The sequence below is a fragment of the Leucoraja erinacea genome, chromosome 7, assembly GCF_028641065.1.
Source record: "Leucoraja erinacea ecotype New England chromosome 7, Leri_hhj_1, whole genome shotgun sequence".
Taxonomy (NCBI): domain Eukaryota; kingdom Metazoa; phylum Chordata; class Chondrichthyes; order Rajiformes; family Rajidae; genus Leucoraja; species Leucoraja erinaceus.
This window is the reverse complement of record NC_073383.1, coordinates 3,414,905-3,435,329: the sequence shown is the minus strand read 5'-3', so window position 1 is coordinate 3,435,329 and position 20,425 is coordinate 3,414,905. Positions and strand designations below refer to the sequence as shown.

At 45.8% G+C, this 20,425-nt stretch overlaps 1 protein-coding gene across 1 annotated transcript in view; it reads right to left on the bottom strand.

Annotated features, from left to right (window-relative positions):
• LOC129698575 (protein unc-80 homolog) overlaps positions 1-20,425 on the bottom strand; it is a 319,625-nt gene that overhangs the window by 125,671 nt on the left and 173,529 nt on the right. Inside the window, exons 32-37 of the mRNA XM_055637663.1 lie at positions 14,543-14,681; positions 10,613-10,794; positions 5,353-5,484; positions 3,562-3,748; positions 1,016-1,147; positions 732-875 (exon numbers count right to left, since the gene is read on the bottom strand). Coding sequence (XP_055493638.1) covers positions 732-875; positions 1,016-1,147; positions 3,562-3,748; positions 5,353-5,484; positions 10,613-10,794; positions 14,543-14,681 — 916 coding nt within the window. The remainder of the gene's footprint in view (positions 1-731; positions 876-1,015; positions 1,148-3,561; positions 3,749-5,352; positions 5,485-10,612; positions 10,795-14,542; positions 14,682-20,425) is intronic.

Genomic DNA, 20,425 nt, shown 5'->3' with positions numbered 1-20,425 from the left:
CTGCGGCCCAACATCGTAGAGCTGGCGGCCTCTTGTTGGGACCTCGGAGCTCCAACCGCGGGAGCCTGCGGACTTTGACATCGTGGAGCTCGCGGTCCCTGGTCAGAGACTTCAGGAGCTCCAACCGCATGATTTTCGACCGCCCTGACTGCGGATGGTTCGACTCCCCCGACCGCGGGAGAAAAGGAGGAAAGACTTCATTGCCTTCCATCACAGTGGGGAATGGGGAGGAGCCGCAGTGGAGGATGTTTATGTCAATATTTTATGTAGTTGTGTGTCGTGTTGCTTTTTTGGTATTCCTCTTATGTTGCAAAACATAATTGGCTAATAAATTACGATTATGATTATGATTTACCACCCTATCTACCTGTTTGGCTACTTTCAAAGACCTATGGACTTGGATACATCCCGGGATGCCTCTGTGCATAAATGCTGATATGGGTCTTGCCATTAACTGTAGATGTGTATTCAACCTCCCAAAGTGCAACACTATACAGAGTGAATTAGAGCACAGCATCTTCCGGTTACTGTTTTTCAATGTACTCAAATGTCAGATCACAGTCCATAACTCATGACTACCCAACTAAGTGTGGGAGTCCTACAACATTTGATGATACTCAATGTGGAGCTTAAAATGATAATTTTAACAAACTTTTGTAGTTCTAAATTTCATATAAAAACTAGTCTGCTTCAAAAAATTGTGCAGATACCCAAGGTTTGATAAAAGATACCTGCCACACCATCTTCTCGTACTTCTCCATCCTCCATGAGATGAACAATTGGGAGCACTGTAGCACAAATGCATGCAGGAAATACAGCCTGGGGAGGCTGCACGACATGATGCGTTGGAGTGTTCTCTGTAACATCTTCTTCATCTGCACAGAAAACAGATACCGATTCCACATAAAAGGTATTAATTTAAAGAATTAAGAGTTTAACAACTGTACACATGAAGGCATGCAATACAATAGCTACTTCGTAATCATTCACAGGTTAACTAATGGCTATTATTTACCTTCTGCACTGACTGCTGATCGCACCGACCACACAGACCCTCGGCGGAAGGAGTAATTTCTATGGGAGGTACTGGATGCACAGGATGGACTAACTGACAGCCGACGGGATGCTAAGTTTGTAGCATCCTCAACTACAAAAGTAAATCAAAAATTTTGATTGGTAAGTCAGTATATATATATTTAACTACACATCTATAAGATACTAGACCAAGTGCAGACCCGTTGGGTCTGTTCCCCCAACTTGTGCTTGTGTGGGGGGGGGGGGGGGGGGAGGTGGCATGCAGCGTCACACACACTCACCATCCCCCCCCCCCCTTCACCCCCCGCACACACGCTAATTACCCCCCTTGATATTATATTAATATTATTAATTTGCTCATTTAACCCCATAACCACCCTATCTACTGACGCATAGCCCCCAACTTGCAGTCACATCTAGAGAGGGGGGGTGGGGGTAAAGAGTGAGGGCAGAGAGAGAAGGGGCAGAGACAGAGAGAGAGACAGAGACAGAGACAGAGACAGAGAGAGAGAGGGCAAGAGGGAGAGGGGGTGGAGGGGAGGAGAAGAGGGAGGGTGGGTGAGGGGGAAAGGTGGGGGAAGAGGGGAGAGAGGGAGGAGAGGGAGGAGAGGAGGAGAGGGGGGGTGAGAGTGAGGGGAAGGGAGAGAGGAGGGGGGAGGGGGAGGCAGGGGGAGGGGGGGGGGAGGGGGGGGGGTGGAGGGAAGGAGTGGGGGTGTGGGGGGGAGGGGGGTTTAAAGGGGGGATGGGGATGGAGGGGAGAGAGGGGAGAGAGAGAGAGAGGGGGGAGAGGGGGAGAGGGGGGGGGGGGGGAGAGAGTGGGGGGAGGGGGGGAGAGGGGGGGGGAGAGGGGGAGGAGGGGGGGGGGGGGGGGGGGGGGAGGGAGGGAGGGGGGGAGAGGGAGAGGGGGGGGGGGGGAGGGGGGGTGGGAGGGGGGGGGAGGGAGGGGGGGGGGGGGGGGGGGGGAGGGGGGGGGTGGGGAGGGGGGGAGAGGGGGGGAGAGGGAGAGAGGGGGAGAGAGAGGGGGGAGAGGAGAGGAGAGAGGAGAGAGAGAGAGAGAGAGGGGGGGGGGAGAGAAGGAGGAGAGAGGGGGGGGGGAGGGGGGAAAGAGGTGGGGGGGGGGGGAAGAGGTGGGGGGGAAAGGGGTGGGGGGGGAGAGGGGGGGGGGGGAGAGGTGGGGGGGGGGAGAGAGGTGGGGGGGGGAAGAGGTGGGGGGGGAAGAGGTGGGGGGGGGAAGAGGTGGGGGGGGGGGGGGAGAAAGGTCGGGGGGGGGAGAGGGGGGGGGAGAGGAGGGGAGAGAGAGAGAGTGCATTTTTACTTCAACCCAGACCCCCCAAACAACCATTTGCAGGCAGTGCCTTTTTACTTCAAACCAACCATATTTTCATTTTCAAACCAAATTAAGAGCAGTCACAGTTGAGTAGACATGTGTTCAGTGTTATTCAGAGCTCAGAGAGACGTGACCTCCATCTTGCAGAGACTGAGTGAGGTACACCACTTCCTGGTTTTATAGTCCCACCCCCTCCCTCCAGCAGGGGCAGCTGAGAGAATGGTGATTTAAAAAAAAAACATTAATATGTCTCTGATTTTTCATCGATGGGAAAAATCCTCTGGTCCAGGAAGGCAGACGTAGGCTCTGAGCGAGGTGGCCAAAAATGACGGCCATAGGTGACGGCGTTCTCTCGGAAATCGCAGCACAGTGGGCCAAAAGCGGTCAAGATCAGACTTTTAGTAATATAGAGAATAATAAAGATGGGTATAGCTTATGTACTTCAAAGATTACTACAAAAGTTATAGTCACTACAATGGTTATAGATAAGAATTGTTATTCGGTCTTTGCTTTTCAGTGAGTCATGACACAGCTTATTAGGATCTTGGTTAGACCGCATTTATATTATTGTGTGCATTTATGGTTGCTCCCATAACAGGAAGGACATGGAGGCTTTAGAGGGTGCAGAGGTTGGACAGATGGATTATTTTCTCTGCAATGAGGAGAGTCCTGAAAGAAATGATAGACATGGGACTGTCTATTTACCTTCATCGGTATGGACAGGGTAGGCCGAAAGACCTGTTTTCGAGCAATTTGACTTTTTGGCTCTAATACAGCAATTCAATCTCCTCACAGTATTTACTCTTTTGGAAGGTATTGTAGTATATATGATTTAATAGGTTTCCATATTAATGATTTTTTACTTGCAGCCTATATTTGCTGAAACAGCCTGGTGGTATAGTTAAGGCCTACCACGTCTCACATAAAGTGAGCATTACATTTTTCAAAGGTAGACAAAAATGCTGGAGAAACTTAGCGGGTGAGGCAGCATTTATGGAGCAGTCTGAAGAAGTGGCTTGATCCGAAACGTCGCCTAGTCCTTCGCTCCATAGATGCTGCCTCATCTGCTGAGTTTCTCCAGCATTTTTGTCTACCTTCGATTTTTCCAGCATCTGCAGTTCTTTCTTAAACATTACATTTTTCAATGTGTTTTCTTTAAAAAATCTGAGGAACTGGTTAATGATTTGTTCAGATATTACCTTCCTCCTCCAATTCAGGTGGTGGAGTGTTAATGGCCTCATAGCACGCTTCCTGGGTGATGGGAATGGCTGTGATCAGGCTGGCTTCTCTACCTAGTCGCTTCTTCTCTTCTTCCTGCTGCAAGTTCTTCAAAATATGTTCAGCCCGCTGATGTGATCGCGAAACTGCACGAGCTGAAAAAGATTTCTATAAAAGATGGTGAGTGATCATTAAAACTGAGTCATTCTACATGTAATTCAATTCTGGAGCATATCAACTATGTTATATATTTCATTGATTAATTTGCTTTCATTTCACACACAAGATAAATGATATGAAAAGCATTCACATTTCACAACAATGGACCATGGTTAAACTTGTTGTGGTCAGAGTCATAGGGCACTGAAGCAGGTCATTCTTCCTACAATGCCCATGCCAACCCATTTGCCCATCTATGATGAGCCCTGTTGACGTAAATATATAATGCTGGAATGGGAAACAAAAGGACATACGGTAGTGAGATCACTGGCATGTCCAGAATTTGGAAGGAAAATTAGAACATCTGTCTTGAAGCAGAAAAGAGTGTTCAATAGAATGTCAACTCATTTGCTAAATCATTAGAGTACTATTGAGGTGCTCCATTAAAATTATGTCATAACAAGTGTCTAAAGGTTTCCGATTAGCAACCCCAACCCTTTCAACCAACTCTCAATAACAATACTGAATAGATTCCCAATTCAACATTTTGCTTCAATTTATTCCTGACTAGATCCATTAAAACTTTGAATAAATCCTCACACACATATCACATAGGCCCTTTGGATGTTACATAGGCCCTTCAGACGTGAAGATGCTTGCTGATGATTACACATTGTACAATTCCATTTACATCTGCTCAGCAAATGAGGCAGCTCAGAACTGCATGCAGCAAGACCTCAGCAACATGCAGTATCATGTTTATGAGAGAAATTAACATTATAGATGCAACAAACACTGCCTTCCAACACAAGGCAACGTTGCCATCTACAAGAAAGGAGAATTCAACCACCTACTCTTTTTGATAAGAAAAAAATATATATATTACTATTCCCTAATATTAATTAGGGAAAAGTGAAAATTAGCACAAAAAGCTTGGGGGGGGGCGATCATTTTATAGTGAATCCAGGACAACATTTGAACCAGTACCAGAGAAGAGGCAGGACTGGATCTAATCCCTAGGAATGTAGCCAGGCAAGTGATATGAACTCCAGTAGGAGAGCATTTCAGAGATTATGACTATAAATCTGTGGATTTGTGTAGGGCAAGGGTGAATGGGAAATTAAGGCCCCAAACTGAAAGAAGGGCAATTTCTAAATGAAAAGGCAGGATCTGGCATGAGGAAGGTTGTCAAAATATATTGATGGCTGAACTTTAAGCTTGGAAGTCAATAACCATGAATGTGCCACAGAGTACATGAATGCTGAATAGACACAAAATGCTGGAGTAACTCAGTAGGACAGGTAGCATCTCTGGATAGAAGAATAGGTGATGTTTCAGGTTGGGACCCTTCTTCAGTCTGAACCCATTAGCTTTAAAATAGTTTATACTTTGATATTATTGGACTGAAACTTGCAAAAGTTGATTGGAGTAGTTTGTTAGAAGTCAAACCAGGGCAGGACCTTCACAGTAAATGCCCGAGCCCTGAGGAGTGTTACAGAGCAGGGGGATCGAGGAGTACTAGATTGACTTTATTCCTTCATATCAATGAGTGGAACTTAATAACACGAATTAACCAAAGACTTAACACTATTTACCCGAAAGCAAACACTTACAGATTGGTCTTCACTGATTGGGTCTTGTACACGTCCTGTGCTCTGGGGAACCCAAGGGGGATCAAACATTGGTACAGATGGCATGCCCAAAATTGGAGAAGGTAAGGTGAAGTTTATGCTTGGAGGTGGAATCTTAAACACAATAAAATAAAAGTACTTCATCGATAAATGGACAATAAAAGAATTACAATTTGCTTAACATGCTTTATGTCCAATCTACTAAGATCTGCACAGACGTTAAATGGTATAAAAAAAAACATAAATACTGCAACAATCATTTATTTCAATGTTTTTCCATGAAAATTAGTACTGTTTGATCTTCAAGATTGTTAGAAGTAATTTTACATCAAACATCATATTGAGAAGGTTAAAAAATATTTTGCATCAATAGAATAAGGAACAACTTGCTTATTAATCCATGAATATATATTTCATACTTGCCCTAGTAACACGATCAGTAATGAAACAGATGCACAAATGTAATTAACTGATTTACTATGGTGGGCAAAACTGGAGTTCAAAATTGTGAAGCAAAATTGGTGGAAATGGCAAATAAGGTAAAAGCTTTGGACATTAAGTAACCAGGCAACATTTGTGGAGGGGGGAACATCTTAATTAGGCCAGATCATGCTTAATGCGTGTTTGCCTGCAATGACCTGAACCAAATTCAAAGAGGCCTGTAGTTGATTCACCAGTGAAGTTTAAGAGACATTTAGACAGGTGCACGAATAGGATAGGTTTAGAACGTTCCCAGGGAGCACCGTCCCAGCCCCGGACCAGATCGCCCTCACATGTGAGTACCGTGGGAAGTTACGGGCTGGGCCACTCCGACTGGTGCCATTCCTCCCTCGGGCTGGGCCAAGTTGGGTTGGAGTGCCGTTTCCTCCCTGTGCTGGGCCACTAAAGCACAAAAGATGAGTGCAGGGCCACTGTTCCTAAAAATTAAGTGGTTATGGGCTGGGCAATTACTGAAAACCATGGCGCTAAGCACCGTTCCATCCCGGGCTGGGCCGGGATATTTGAGACGAGTTCTGTCAGCATGGATTTCCGCTAGGCCTCAGCGAAAAGAAGTTCTGGAAAAAAAATTCCCCCGAAGGGAGTAGAGCAGGTTTTCACAGAGAATTAAAATATAACTAAAACATAACTGAAGATAATGAAGACGTTAATACAAAAAGGAAGACCAACACTGCAGGGCGAGCCGCTGCTGCCAGGGCAGCGCCGCCACTTCCGGATAAGCCGGGGATAAAGCTCTGAGATTAGTAACCAGGCCATTTGTGGAGGGGTAACATCTTAATTAGGCAGACTCTTAACTCCTAAATGAACCCAAATTCAAAGAGGCCTGTGTTGTTCACCAATGAGGTTTAAGTAGCGTTTGGGGTGCATGAATAGGAAGAGAGGTATGGGAAAGGCCAGGTCCCCACCTGGGTTTTCAATTTCCATACTCCTACTCCATCAGATGAGGAAGGTTCTTGAAAATAAACCCTTATGAAGTGCAATTCCCTGAAAACGTGGCAATGGTGCCTGATATTGAGACATTTCTTCATGTTTACCAGCACAGTTCTGTTTGTAGGTAGAGCAGGGCATTAAAATACTACTACTAAAGCCACAGATAATGAACATAATGAAGGGAAGGTGGCGTTACCAAAGGGAACAATGAACTATGTGCACATTATTGAAAGGTTGACCAATGGAGGGAAAATGAGTTCATAGTATCATGAAACCAAGATGACAGAGAAGTCCTCATTGACTGCATAGGCTGATAATGTGGACCTTGAGGAGAGATGACAAGGGTCCTGGAATTCCAAGTGTGCTCTGAGAAATTGTAGATCGGGGGTGTGGGAGATCAGAGCAGAAATTTACATCTGGAAAAACACACTGGGGATAGTCAACATCAAGCCAAGATCCAATTGAGTTTTTTTGAGGGGGTCAAATATATTTTCCAAGGCAATCAGTGGGGTGGTACTTACATGGGGCATCAAATGCAAGATGGTAGGATGATCCATAAGATTTAGGTATATAGAAAATGGAGAATTAACAAAAGTGTTTGGCCATAGAAACCACGAGGTAATTCACAAATTCTCCCGAGTTTTACCCTGATTCAAACTGTCAGAATGTTCGTAACGAGTCTGTAGGAGTTCGTAGATATATCGTAGCAGCTCGTTATGCTAGCCGTACAAGATAAATTTAATTGTCACGTGTGCCAGATGGCACAGTGAAATGAATTCCCATACAGCCATACAATAAAAATAAACAGGACTCAACACACTATAGAATTCAACACAAAACATCCCCACACAGCAGAACCAAAGTTTCCCACTGTGTGGGAAGGCACCAAAGTCAGTCTCTTCCTCCACTGTTCCCCGTGGTCATGGCATTCAGGGCATCAGGTAAGTCGGGACGTTTTTGCCAGCCCGATGAAAAATGTCCACGAGTAAGAAAAAATAGTCGGGATGAAAAAAAATTGCAACTTTTTACTCGTAGTTAGTTCGTGGGCAGACCGTAGTGGGCCGTGAGAGTAGTCGTGGGTATTCGTAGATATTCGTGGATACTCGTAGCTCGGCAGCTGGACAGGTGAGTGAAAAAAAGAAGCTTAAGTCAACATCAGCACGTGACCTCTGTCACTCCAGTTCGTGAGCATATTCGTGGAAGGTCGTAGGAGTTCGTAGATTACCAAAATCTTTTTTTTTTTTTAGGTCCTTTACACTCGGCACAGGTTTTGGATTAAGTCGTGAATGTGGGACAGGCCCTTAAGGAGATTTGATCTATATAGGGATCTTGAGATGCAAATCCACAGCTCTTTAAACGTGGCAACACAAATAGATAGGGTGGTACAGGTATACGGCACACTTGCCTTTTGGAATCGAGTCAACAGGTGTAAAAAGTTGGAACGTGTGTTGAAGCTGAGTAGAACTTTAGTCAGGCCATATTTGCTTAGGAGTATTGTGTAAAGTTCTATCGCCCCAGTGGGCCGAAGGGCCTGTTTCTGCTCTGTATCTCTAAAGTAAACTACACTACTGCCAGGATTAGAGAGGATTAACCAGATAGAGAGGTTAAATAAACTCAGATTACTTTTTTCTTGAGCATCAGCGACTGGGGGTAACCTGATAGTACATGATTCACAAAATCCTAGCATGCAGACGGAGCAAGTAATTAGGAAGGATAGCAGAGTTATTGTTTATTGCTGGCGAATCAAATACAAATCAAGGCAATATAGAATTAAGGCAAATGGAATTATAATAGATGGACAAAAAGGTCAGCATAGAGGTGGGGTGCCCTTCTGAGAGGTTATACTTCAGTTACATAGGATACTGGTGAATCCACATCTGAAATACCATGTGCACTATTGGTCTCATCTAAGGAAGAATGTAAATGTGTTGGAACCATTTCAAAGAAGGTTCATCTGATTCTTGGATTGTGTGAGTTGTTTTAGGGGTAGACTTTAGAGATACAGTGCTGAAATAGCCCCTTCGGCCTATCAAGTCTGCGCTGACTAGTGATCACCGCATACACTAGCATTATCCAACACACTAGGGACAATTTAGAATTTTGCCAAAGCCAATTAACCTACAAACCTGTATGTCTTCGGAGTGTGTGAGGAAACGGCAGCACACTGAGAAAACCCATGCAGTCACAGGGAGAACGTAAAACTCTGTACAGACAGGATCAAACCCTAGTCAGGACCAAACCCTGGTCTCTGGCGCTGTAAGGCAGCAACTCAACTGCTGTGCCACTGTGACACCACACAGGTAAAGGTTAGACTGGCTGGTGGAATACCTTGAGGGGCTTTGAAGACTTAAATGAAACATTGAAGATCATAGTTGGCGGGAATTTTGTGTTTAAACTGGACCCAGAATCTAGCTTTCGAGTGGGCCTCAATTTCCCTCTTAATTGTGGCTCATAGTTTAGAGTTTAGAGAGATACAATACAGAAACAGGCCCTTCAGCCCAGAGTCCATGCCGTCCAGCGATCCCCGTACACTAGCACTATCCTACACACATTAAGGGCAATTTACATTCTTTACGAAAGCTATTTAACATTCAAACCTGTACGTCTTTGGAGTGTGGAAAACACCACGTGTCATGAGGTGAACGTACAAACTCTGTAACGTACAAACAAACACCCATAGTCAGGATCAAACCCGGATCGCTGGCTTTGAAAGGCAGCAACTCTACCGCTGCACCTCCGTGCCACCCGTACATATGAATAGACATAAACTATATCTCGAAGAGCAGGGGTGGGTTTCTCAAACAAGTCGTTTTTTTCAAGGCTTTTTCAAGTGTACACACTGGGAAACACTGAGAACCCAACGTGTTTCAAAGATTCACAGCACCTACTGCATTTTTATATTCTCATGACACCATGGTTACAAGTGGATTTTACATTTTTGAAATAATTCATCATTGTTCGTTGGCTCTGTGGCTTTTCATCTTTTTCCCTACAGTTATATTTAACCTCCCATTCCCTGTTATTTAGAAAAATAATTCTCCCATTTATCTAACAAATGAGCACAATAAAATACATTATTGCCTGATCAGTTTTATTTAGTTTACAGCCCACAATGTTTAATTTAACTGTGGAATCTATAAACCATGATAAATCTAGTTATTGCCTTTCCTAACAGCCTTAAGTTCCCTTCACTATGTTGGCCTCTTTTTCCAATCATGCTTCCCCAGTATGTAATCTTTCGGGTTAAACATATTAAAAGCCTAATTTTTCTTATAATTTTCAGAATTTCCTACATCAAGGGTTTTGACAGGATGAATTTGGGGAGGATAATTCCTCTTGTGGAAGGATCTAAAACAAGGGTATTAGCACTGCAACATAAAAGGGCGCCTGCTTAACAGTGAGATGAGGTGAATTTTATTTCCTCTCAGATGGTATGCGTCAATTTCGCAAAGGGGAGTTGCAGTGAAGTTCTTTAATATTTTAAAGGCAAAGTTCTAAAGAATCCTGATAAGCAAGAGGTGAAAGGTGACAGAAACTAGATGAGAAGGTGGAATTGAGGACTATTCATGCTCCTAATTTCCATGCTTTGATGTTATGTTGGCCAACAGTCGGAAATCCCATTAATGCAAATGGAATACAGAAAAAAAGGCAAAGACTTAACACACTGGAATGAAGAATGTTCTACAAATCTTACAAAAAGGTAGTTGTAACTAAGAGACTTACACCGTCTAAAATAATATGCTTTTATTTGGAACAAGCTAGTGGAGACAAGAGCCGAGCTGCTCCAAAATGACACATATTCTTATACGCCTACCTTAAAGATCTGTTGTGCACCTTCTTCCATACGTGGCCAGACCTGATACCTGAATCTCCACAGTGTGTTAAATTTCACAATAGCATTGATTCGTTGAACTGCTTCTGGATGGTGAAATTCAGACATTACCATATCGGATACAGCATCGGGAACTTTTACCGCACACAACAGAAACATGGCAGCTGTAAAAATGGAAAACATCATTATATATACATATTTCCTGTCACAATATACCAAGCAGATCATAATTAAATACAATCACTCCTGTAACATGCAAGATATGACAGCCAATGGGTACAGGCTGGCAAGGTGGACAACATGTATGCTGGGATAATTTGCAATCATACCATTTTCAGGAGTTGCTCAAGTCCAATGGATTTTATTAAAGTCCAGTTGTGCCTATAAAAATGGACACACATTTGTTCTCACTGGTCTACTCACTACCTCCTAGCCACCCATTCACAGTTCTACTTGCCACATCTCCACTGTATTTATCAAGTTTGCCAACATATTCAATAAGTGCATCCGGGGACAGCTCAAGGATAGTGTTGGGGAACTGGAGAAGCAAGTGGATGACCTCAGGTTCGTCCGAGAAACGGAGTCGTTCCTCGACAAGTCCTAGATTAATATTGTTACACCTAAGGTACTGGAAGAGAGAAGGTGGGTGATGGTGAGAAAGGGAAGGAAACATGGAATGCAAAGATCCCCAGGTGTTGTACCTCTTGAGAACACGTTCACCCACTTGGAAGCTGCCAGGACAGAAGACGTTAACACACTGAGCGGCGGACTGGCTTGCGACGTAAAACGTGCTGTTGAGCCAAAATCAAAAGACTGGAGTGGGAGACTCCATTGTGAGAGATACGGACAGGGGTTTCTGCGGCAACAGATGGGATTTGAGGATGGTGTGCTGCCTCCCTAGTGCCAGGATCCAGGATGTCACGGAGAGAGTGCAGAAAATCATCAAGGGTGAAGGTGAACAACCAGAAGTGGTAGTGCATGTCGGCACAAACGATGTCGGAAAAAAGGGGATGAATATTCTGCAGCGTGACTTTAGAGAGCTCAGAAAAATGCTGAAAAGCAGGACCTCCAGGGTGGTTATCTCCGGTTTGCTTCCAGTTCCTCATGCTGGCGAGAGCAGGAACAGGGAGATACGGGACCTGAATGTGTGGCTGAGGAACTGGTGCACGTGGCACAGATTTAGATTCTTAGACCACTGGGATCTGTTTTGGAGTAAGGGGGAACTGTACAAAAGGGACGGATTGCATCTTAACAGGTGGGGGACCAGCATTCTGGCAGGCAGGTTTGCCACTGCTACACGGGTTTTAAATTTAATAAGGGGGGGAGGTGTCAAATAGGATAGTCAAGGACGGAGTTAGGGAAAGAGAGTAAAGGGATAGTTAATGACCCCAGAATTAACAGGAAAGACTCACAAAAGGATAGGAGAGTATGGCCAAGTATAATAGGGATTGATGTGAGACGTGAGATGCGTAAGGAATTAAAAGTATTATATATGAATTCGCAAAGTATAAGAAGTAAAGTAGATGAGCTTGAGGCTCAGTTGCTCAGTTAGAGGTTGGTAGATATGACATTGTGGGGATTACTGAGACGTGGCTGCAGGAGGATCGGGCCTGGGAACTTAATATTCAGGGTTATACATCCTATAGAAGGGACAGGCAGGTGGGTGGGGGGGGGGGGGGGGGGGGGGGGGGTAGCTCTGCTGGTGATGGATGGAAGCTGGTCCCTTGTGATGGAAGACATAGGGACCGACGAGGTAGAATCACTGTGGATTGAGTTGTGGAATTGAAAAAGCAAGAAGACACTAATTGGTGTTATTTACAGACCCCCAAACAGTAGCCCGAATGTAGGCTGTAAGTTGCAGCTGGAGTTAAAACTGGCAGGTAACAAGGTAATGCCACTGTGGTGATGGGAGATTTCAATATGCAGGTAGACTGGGAAAATCAGGTTTGTTCAGGACCCCAAGAAAGATAGTTTGTAGAGTGCCTCCGAGATGGATTCTTAAAGTAGCTTGTAATGGAGCTAACCAGAGAAAAGGCAATTCTGGATTTAGTGTTGACTAATGAACCAGATTTGATAAGAGAACTCGAGGTAGAGGAACCGCTTGGAGATTGTGATCATAATATTCTGATTAAGAATCAGAATTAAGTTTTAATCTGCAATTTGAGAAGGAGAAGGTTAAATCAGAAGTGGCAGTGATGCAGTTGAACAAAGGGGACTATGAAGGCATGAGAAGGGAGCTGGCCAAGGTAGACTGGAAAAGGATCCTAGCAGTAATGATGGTGGAACAGCAATGCCAGGAATTTCTGGGCATAATTTGGAAGAAGCAGGATCATTTCATTCCAAAAAGGAAGAAAGATTCTAAGGGGAGTAGGAGGCAACCGTGGCTGACAAGAGAAATTGGGGATAGAATAAAACTAAAAGAAAAGGTGTATAACACAGCAAAGAGTAGCCAGAAGCCAGAGGATTGGGAAACTTTCATAGGACAACAGAAGGAAACAAAACGGGCAATATGGGCTGAAAAGATGAAGCACGAAGGGAAGCTGGCCAGGAATATAAAGAAGGACAGTAAAAGCTTCTTTAGAAACGTTAAGATAAAAAGAGTAGCAAAGTCAAATGTGGGCCCTTGAAGGCAGACACGGATGAAATTATTATGGGCAACAAGGAAATGGCAGAAGAGTTGAATAGGTACTTTGGATCTGTCTTCACTAAAGAAGACACAAACAATCTCCCAGATTTACTGGAGGACAGAGGATCTAAGGGGGTAGAGGAACTGAAATAATTTTTCATTATGGCGAGAAATAGTATTGGGCAGGCTAATGGGACTGAAGGATGATAAATCCCCTGGGCCTGATGGTCTGCATCCCAGGGTCCTCAGGGAGGTGGCTATAGAAATAGTGGACGCATTGGGCATCATTTTCCAATGTTCAATAGATTCAGGAAGTAATGACCACTGTGATACTTTTAGTAAAGGATACTGTCTGGTGGGATTGGTCAATGAAGAAATGTTCATTAGGATCATTTTTTTGTTTGTTGAAGTTCTTGGTTTACCATGACTATATAGAAATATGACTGGATCGAATATCCCATCAGCACAATAATATTGTAAATGTTTCGGCAATTTCAGTTTATGTCATGTTATTATGGCGTTTGCAAATGAAAACCATTCTCAGTTTCTAGTTTCAGCATAGCCACTGGCCTAATGCCATTGAAAATTTGCTGAAATTTATTGTTCGAAACAAACTGTGAGTTTAGTAAAGTAATATAAAATGCACATAGATAAGCCTTCTGGGCAGATTTTGTGACAACAGAGACAATCTGGTGAAAAGCAGTGTAACAACAAATATTAATGCGAGAAGGTGATATATTTTAAATGAATGAAAGAACTGAAAAACATTGGTGTACATAAACATAGGATTCAACAAAGAGCATACTTGATATGGTGATTATTGGAAATGCGAGGCTGAAATTAAGCATGACATAAAATCATGCCATGCACCAAACCTGTTACAATAATGTACCCAATTACAAGTCGGCCATAGAAGTTTTCTAATTAACTGGGATTAGGACATGTGGCTTTATCAAATCATGCCCGTAACTAATATACTGTTCTTTGTACTGCACAAAATAATAACATTTATGTTTTTTAAATTGAATAAAATCAGCATGTTTTACTGATATGCAAATGTATATCATTGCTCCCACAAAACACTCAGGGCACTTGAAGCTGTCAGCCATGAAGAACATTTTACTGTCTAACCTGATTTGTTTGGCATAAATGACATTGCCACATCACTGACTTGTGAAACACCAATAAACATTACTTTTCACAAGCTGAACAAATGCAACGTTGGAAACTTTTATTCACGTTAAAGTATAGTATGGTGGTATGAATGGCAATGAGACTGATATTACCAGCTGCAGCTGCCATGTGTTCGTCTACACTGAGAAGCAGCTCCCAAGCTGCAGGTTGTATGTCACTGTACATGTCTTCAGTTAGAATGGGTGCAGCTTTAATCAACAAAGACAGAGGAGCTGGAGACAGGCTCATGACCTACATTAAAGTAGTATCACCTAGTGTAACTAGACTAGTCCTTTAGGATCTTTATTTAAACACTAATAACAGGGAACATGCAGAGGAACTACAGTTATACTATAGAATGTGGGAGGGTCAATATGCTAATGAGGTAGTTACATATATGGTTGCATGCATAACCATCTACATCCCTTCCCGTAAGATAAATAGCAGCAGCAGGCAATTATACAGACCTGCACATAATAACAATAGTAGTCAGAGAACATCTTAAACTAAGCATAATCACCATACCGATCAGGGGCCCGCACAACTCTGCCCGAGCGGGTCCGTACACCACCCTCACTCCCCTCCCCCAAAGGCAAAGGCAGCGAAGATCGGGGGGGACGGAATAGGCAGCAATGCAGGCCGGGGACTAGAGACCGGCGAGGCCAAAACCGAACTAGGAGGGGAGGACAGAAAAGATGAACCGACAGGAGAGGACCTTGGGGAAAGAACAGGAGAGCCGATATCAGGTTTCACAGGAGAAGGTTGGGTAGGCGCTGGAACGACAGCAGGGGCACATGGGATAGCCCGAGGAGGAGGAACAGGTATGGGAGTGGACGATGACGGGAAAGAAACCGGTGGAGGAGGCTCACGGACAGCACGCAAATGCTGGCGACTGCGACGATATACAGTGCCCTCGTAATCCACCAAATAGGAGCGAGGGGAGTCAGCCAGCCCTACAACAGTAGCAAGTTTGGAAAAACCAGTAGAAGTCTGCATGCGAACCACCTGGCCCGCGGAGAGGGGAGGTAGAGGACGACAAGACTTGTCATGAGACCGACGCTGGATCTCATGGCGATGAGAGATGCGGCGGTGGACCGCCTCAGGGGAACGAACCACAGGAGTCAGGGATTGTTGGGAAATGGGCATAGGAGGACGGAGGACGCGAGACATGAGCCGTTGTGCAGGAGAACCTAAAACTCCATCGCGAGAAATATTACGTAAATTCAAAAGTCCTTGGTAGAAATCACAATTAGACAAGCGAGACTGTTCCAACAAAGTCTTAGCACTGCGCACAGCACGTTCTGCCAGCCCGTTGCTCTGAGGGAATTCCGGGCTGCTTGTGTAATGGGCAAAGTTCCACTTGGTCGCAAAGGCAGCAAACTCAGCACTAGTGAACTGCCGGCCGTTGTCAGTTTGTAGCTTCACTGGAGATCCAAACGTGGCAAAGTGACGGCGCAGCTTACTGATGACCATCTCCGAGGTGATGGTGGGAAGAAGGTCCACATCAAACCACGATGAATATGAGTCGACAAGTACCAGATAGTTCTTCCCACGCCACTCAAAAATATCGGCGGCCAGCGAAGACCAGGGCATTTCAGGTGCCGGCTGTTGTAGCAGGGGTTGTCGTTGATGGTGAGGGGCCATGGAGTTGCAAGCAGCACACGCAGCAACCCGAGCCTTGATGTACTTGGCCATAGCAGGCCAATAGTATTGCCCCTGGGCATGGGCAACGGTGGCGTCGGCACCCGGGTGCCCGGAGTGTGCAGCAGTATAGTAGGCATCATACAACGAGGCAGGAATAACCACTTTGTGGCCCTTAATAACGATTCCATCACAAAGTACAAGCTCGTCCCGAACAAGGAAGAACGGCCTCACGGCAGCAGGCAGGGAGTGTGGCTTGCAGGGCCAACCACGCAGAATAACAGCCGATAGCTGCTGCAAATCAGAGTCAGCAGCGGTGTGCTCGATCAGTGTCTGTAACTGCTTGGACGGGACAAAATTAACGTTGAGGACATGCAGATCAGACTGTTCATATGGATGCTGTACACAGGAGGACAAAGGCGCCCGCGACAGGGCATCAGCAACATGCATTTCCGTGCCCTTCTTGTACACTATGTCGAATTCAAAACGTTGCAGCTGTAACATCATCCGCTGCAATCGGGCCGGGGCAGCATGAATGGGCTTATTAAGTATAGTAACCAACGGCTGGTGGTCCGTTTCAACTGTGAACCGCACACCGTAAAGAAAATCTCTAAACTTCGAACAGGCAAACACCACAGCCAGGAGCTCCTTCTCGATTTGAGCATACCTCTGCTCCGTGTCGGTCATTGTGCGAGAAGCAAACGAGACAGGCAGCAGAGAATCACCTTCGCAGAGCTGCATGCAGGCAGCACCGAGGCCAAAACGGGAAGCATCACAGGTCACGACAATTGGCAACTTGAGGTCAAAGAATCGCAGTACAGGAGTGTCAATCAGCTGCTTTTTTAAAGCGTCAAAAGACAGTTGGTGTTGTGGGCTCCAAGACCAGGCAACATCCTTCTTGGTCAGAAGGCGCAGCGGCGCACTTAGTTCACTGAGGCGCGGGACGAACTTGCCCAAATAATTCACCATCCCGAGAAACCTTTGCAGACCTGCAACATCAACCGGTGCAGGAAACTCTGAAATAGCAGTGGTCTTGGCAGGGTCGGGCTTCAGACCCCGAGAGGTGAAAATGTGTCCGACGTAGGAGACCTCAGACAGACGGAACCGGCACTTGGAGGGATTCAGCTTGAGGTTTATCTGACGAGCACGGTCGAGTACCCGGCGGAGATTACGGTCATGCTCCTCGACATCCCGGCCGTACACAAGGATGTCATCTACAATGATGGCACATGGGAGCCCGGCAAACAACTGCTCCATGGAGCGCTGGAAGACTTCGCTGGCGGAGCTAATCCCGAAAGGCATTCTGAGGAACTTGTACCTCCCAAAAGGCGTGGCGAAAGTGGTGAGGTCGGACGACTTGCTGTGCAGAGGAATCTGCCAGAAGGAGCTTCTGGCGTCAAGAACAGAAAACACGGTGGCCTGGCCCACCTGGGCAGCTACATCCTCGACAGTCCGCATAGGGTAGTGTGGTCTCTTGATGGCAGTATTCAGATCCTTCGGGTTGATGCAGACTCGAATCTCATTCTTGCCCTTCTTCATGGTTGCGACCATGGTGGACACCCAGCTGGTGGGCTCGCTAACAGCTTCCAGGACCCCCAGGTTCACCATCTTGTCGAGCATAGCTTTAACCTTGTCCTTCATTGCAAATGAAACCCTATGAGACGGACGGCACACTGGGGTGACAGATGAGTCAATGGCAATTTTGTATACGAGAGGCAGCTTCCCCAGCTTGTCATCGAAAAGATCAGGGTATTCAGACACGGGGTCTAACTGCACCCTCACCTCATGAACAGTACTGTCAAACGCAACCAGGCCCAGATCCTGGCATGCCTGATTACTTAGCAGAGGCACACAATCACAGTCCAAAACAAAAAACGATAAATCACGAGATGTCTTTTGCAGCTTGCAGTGGAAAGTTACCCTCCCCACAGGAGTCAGCTCCTCCCCACCGTAGGCTCTCAGCACCGATCGATCAGCAGACAGTTGCTCATTATTCCTTATCTTGTGGAAGAGCTTTGTTGAGATAACAGAAACTTTTGCACCAGTGTCCAATTTCGCTGTGAAGGTCTTGTTATTGACAGTGACTAGCACCGATGGATCGGGGAGGCGAGTTTGGTTGTGCAGCAGAGCGTAAACACTAGCATCCCCCATCGAAATGCTGGAGTCAGACTCGAGGGCGGAATCCTCCTCAGACTGAGAATCAAGGACATTGTCGATCCTTTGGAGATTATTCAGCACCTGGCGAGGTGGCTGAGCCACGTTCCCACGGGAACGGCACATGGACGAGAAATGGTTAAGCTTTCTGCAAAAGTTACAGGCTTTTCCGATCGCAGGACAAACAGCCTGTGGCAAGTGACCATATCCACAATTAGAGCACTTTCTGGCACCCTGGGGGCGGGGGACAAACTGGGGGCGAAACTGAGGTCTGGAATTACTGGGTGCCCTTCGTGGCACGGACACAGTAGCCACAGCGACGGTGCTGTTCCCAGAACCTCTCTCTCCACTGGCCGGAGCAACGACCTCAGCTAGCCTGCAGGCATGCACAGCTTCATTTAACGTGAGATCAGGTTTCCGCATTAAATCAGTTCGCAGCTTTTGATCAAGCATTCCATTAACTAGAATGTCCCGCGTGAGCTCGTCACGTAACTCACCAAAACGACATCGCTGCGACAGGTGGCGGAGGTCTGCAATGAAACATTCCACCGGCTCCCCAGGCTGCTGCCTGCGGGAGAACAAACGTGTTCTTTCCAAGATACGATTTGAAGGCAGGTCACAGATTTCAGTGAATTTTCTCAGGAGACAGATTGGGTCGTCAGGAGACTCCGCTTGCTCGACAACCTGGCCAGCCGCGTCCAGGACTGCTGGACGGTAGTCAAAGTGCCGAGCCCTCCTCATGGCATCCGGACCAGCGAGATTCAGCAGCAAAGATGCTCTGAGAGCAGGAGAGTCATTGTGGTGAGCGATGTTCACATAATGGTTGTAGTCCATAACAAACGTCTCCCATCGCTCCGCTATGTCAGCATCGAAAACTAACGGGGAAGGCTTGCGACACGACGAAGCCATCCTTGCACACACTTACAAGACAAATGAATAAAAAAAAAAAACGATAAACAGAGGCGCAGATTTACACTGGCTGACACCATGTAAAGGAAACTAGACGTTGTCCATAGTCCTTTAGCTAGATCTTTATTTAAACACTAATAACACACGTTCCAGTACTAACCACATCTGGTCTACACACGTACTGGAACCTAACAGGGAGGGAACATGCAGAGACTACAGTTATACTATAGAATGTGGGAGGGTCAATATGCTAATGAGGTACCTGGAATACCTGGTGGTAAAGTGCCGCCCCTTCTACCTCCCGAGGGAATTCACCCTCATCTTCCTGAGCGCAGGCAGATGTTCATCTAGCACCAGAGGGGCTGCACGCCATGGTCAATTAACACCAATCGGCGTACCCCTATGTCTTTACTTTCATAGCCGGGGACTTCAACAAAGCCAGCCTGCAGAAATCAGTCCGTAACTACCACCAACACATGTCCTGCAGCACCAGAGGAGCAAACACCCTTGATCACTGCTAGACGACCATCAGAGAGGCCTATCGCTCCATCCCTCGCCCTCACTGTGGGAAATCCGACCATTCAGCTGTCCTGATTATTCCTGCATACATGCAGCAACTGAAGAGCACACTAGTGAGGACTGCACAGAGCTGGCCAGGGGAGGCAGAGGAATGACTCCCAGACTTTTTGGAGGCTGTTGACTGTGTGATGTTCAAAGCTCAGCAACAGACCTGAAAGAATATGCCATGGTTGTTACCGATTTCATATGCATTAACCAATCTACAATAAAGACTGTGTTTTTCTTAGAAACTTTTAAAATCTTTTCCCTGTACGGAGGACCCGACCTTTTCTCTGTCGGGTCTCCATTGTCGTTGGGGCCTAGCACCGTGTAGTGGCCTCCAACCTCAATGAGGTTCAAATGACAACAAATAAATCGTATCATCATTGTATTGTATCATCATTGTATCATCTTTGTCTCATCTGTCCACAAGACCTTTTCCAGAACTGTGGCTGCTCTTTTAAGTACTTCTTGGCAAACTGTAACCTGACCATTCTATTTTTGCGGGTAACCAGTGGTTTGCATCTTGCAGTGTAGCCTTAGTATTTCTGTTCATGAAGTCTTATGCGGACAGTGGTCATTGACAAATCCACACCTGAAGAGTGTTTCTGATCTGTCGAACAGGTGTTTGGGGGTTTTCCTTTGTTATAGAGAGAATTCTTCTGTCATCAGCTGTGGAGGACTTCCTTTGCCTGCCAGTCCCTTTGCGATTAGTAAGCTCACCAGTGCTCTCT